General features: G+C 35.0%; 1 protein-coding gene across 2 annotated transcripts in view; it reads left to right on the top strand.

The window, feature by feature from the left end:
- WDR7 (WD repeat domain 7) overlaps positions 1-2,806 on the top strand; it is a 363,500-nt gene that overhangs the window by 290,521 nt on the left and 70,173 nt on the right. For both annotated transcript variants that reach the window (XM_008569390.1, XM_008569388.1), the window contains one exon: positions 1,549-1,648. In XM_008569390.1, the coding sequence (XP_008567612.1) occupies positions 1,549-1,648 (100 nt within the window). The remainder of the gene's footprint in view (positions 1-1,548; positions 1,649-2,806) is intronic.

Genomic DNA, 2,806 nt, shown 5'->3' with positions numbered 1-2,806 from the left:
ATTGTTTAATCTGTTACTGGTAATGAGTACAAACAAAAAGTTTAAAAACTTAATGATTTGTTTTCCACATTGATGAAATATGTATGAATATCATAATGTCTGCTAATGCCAAAATGGCTTTTTCAGAATGTCCCTGGTATTAAAGTGCTCACACATTCAAACATCTTGTCTCTCTCAGCCTTTCTTATTAGAATTTCAGAAATGTTGTCCCATGCTTNTCAAACATCTTGTCTCTCTCAGCCTTTCTTATTAGAATTTCAGAAATGTTGTCCCATGCTTTAGTAGTTTTTTACTCTATATTTACTTAAAGAAAGCGTTAAAGGGGCCGGCCCGGTGGCGCACTGCTACAGTGCGCCGCTTGGGAGTGCGGAGGCGCTCCCGCCGAGGGTTCGGATCCCACATACGGACCGGTTCCCGCTCACTGGCTGAGCGAGGTGCGGGCGCAGCGCCGAGGTCTGCAATCCCGTTGCCAGTCCCGGTCCGGTACGGGTGCGACACTGAGGGTTGCGATCCATTGCCAGACACGAAAAAAGTAAAAAAAAAAATAAAAAAGAAAGCGTTAAAGAAATGGTATTTTTTTCTGTCGTGCTTTACCTCCTCCTCCTCCCCTCTTTTAAAAAATTACAAAAGTTAGGTTGCTAGTGTGGAACCACTAAGGGGAGAAAGGCAAGGAATGTGTAGAATTGTTGCTAAGTTCTCGTATACATTTAGCGTAGGCCATGTGTTTGTCTGGGCAACTCATGCTCAGACCATGGGACTAGATATTGAAAACTTTTTGTGGATGTAAAATCATACAGTATTTACACTTCTAATAATTTTTATTCTTACCTTCAGGCCCTAGCCATATAGACATGAAGTCAGTATGACAAAGCATTGATCAAGAATTCAAATACTTAATCCAGTCATCAACACTAATTTAGAGAAAAGAAAAATAAACAATAAATCAACCTCTTATAACCTTCGAACAACCCTCCCTAAATCCTATTTTTTATGCAGTACAAAATAAGTACCAAATATGCTTATTCATACTGTCTATACCCACAGCTATAATTTAGATAATTTGGTAAATATGGAAAATCTAGGAAATTTTCAGGATAACATTTTTTCTAGTGGATAGCTTTCTTATTTCATTTTAAATTAATGATATGAACTGAAGCGTAAAATTTAGGTAGACTTTTTATGATTGTTCTCATAGAAAGTATATTTCATTCTTTAATACTATGATAAACCTCAATAACATAATTAGACAGAATATGTAAGCCTTTTCATCTTTTCCATTTTTGTTCAAATAGCAATATTTGCATAGTAGTCACTGTCACAAAACTGGATTTTCATATTTAATCTTTTTTGTATTTGACCCTTATTATTTAAAAAATTCAAGGGTGTTTAAGATTATGAAGTTGTTTTCTATCTTAATATATTTATTATAGATATATTTCTTTTGAAATATATATCAAATCTGGCTTTAAACATGTTGCTGTCCACTTTCATGTGCAGGTTACCTCACCTGGTTTTTTGTTTTTGTCGTTGTTAAAATGTTCAATTCAGGTTCTACATGGTCAGCTATTATGAGCGGAATCACAGAATAGCAGTTGGAGCTCGCCATGGTTCAGTGGCCCTGTACGACATCCGGACTGGAAAATGTCAGGTAAATAAATCATTGTGACTTCCTCTTCATAAAGTGTGGAAGTTATTGAAAGGAGAGACTAGCACTTCACCAGTTGACGTGCTGAGCTGCTGGAACATTATGGATAATGCTAAAGGGATCAATAGTTTAATGAAGGACTCAAAGAATATAGAGCCCTACTATCTTTATTCACTGGGACTGAAGGGCTGCCATGATGGGTTCATACTAGGACCCAGAGTAAGGTGGCACTGCTCACACACTGCTTTGCAGTACATCTTTTTTTAAAAACAGATTTTTCTGACTTTCTCTTTTTTTCAGGTGTTTTATGAAAAAAAAAGTTTGATGATGGATGATCATACTAGGACCCAGAGTAAGGTGGCACTGCTCACACACTGCTTTGCAGTACATCTTTTTTTAAAAACAAATTTTTCTGACTTTCTCTTTTTTTCAGGTGTTTTATGAAAAAAAAAGTTTGATGATGGATGACTATGATGTAATGGTTGAACAAAAATTAATTTTTTGTCTTAAGTAAAATGAGATACTTAGCAATTGTAAGAGTAGCAATTGTAGTCAGAGTTCATAAAAAGAAGAAATCACAATAGTATTTAGTATAGCTCTATAAAAAGGAAATTGATCCTCTATTTGAAATAGAAATATTATATTGCTTTTTATATTTTTATAGCTGTTTTTATGCTTTTATAACACTTTACTGTTTATGAAAAATTCTTCTTGATTTTGATATTGATCTTGATCACCTGATTCTTACAATATACCAGTTGGGTAGACAGAGCAAATCTAGCCCCACTTTAGATACAAGGGAAATTGAAGCTCAGAGCTTTAAATCACTTTATCCTGAGTCACACTGAAATTTAATGGCAACACCAGGTCTGGGCTCCACTGTGGTCGTAGTAAACTTATAATGTTCATTGATAAATATTTCCAATCATAGCTTCTTATGTTTCATTGTAGGGTTTATTAATGCTGATATGTTCAACCATATTGTTGTATTAGGAATTTCCAGAAGGAATATGAAGAAATTGTTTAAAAAAATGGACAATGCTAAAGGGATCAATAGTTTAGTGGAGGACTTGAAGAATATAGAGCCCTACTGTCTTTGTTTGTTTTTTTTTTTTTTTTGTCTTTTGTCTTTTTCCGTGTCCGGCAACGGATCACAACCCT

This window comes from Galeopterus variegatus, unplaced genomic scaffold, assembly GCF_000696425.1.
Source record: "Galeopterus variegatus unplaced genomic scaffold, G_variegatus-3.0.2 Scaffold489, whole genome shotgun sequence".
Taxonomy (NCBI): domain Eukaryota; kingdom Metazoa; phylum Chordata; class Mammalia; order Dermoptera; family Cynocephalidae; genus Galeopterus; species Galeopterus variegatus.
This window is presented reverse-complemented; position numbering and strand designations above follow the sequence as displayed.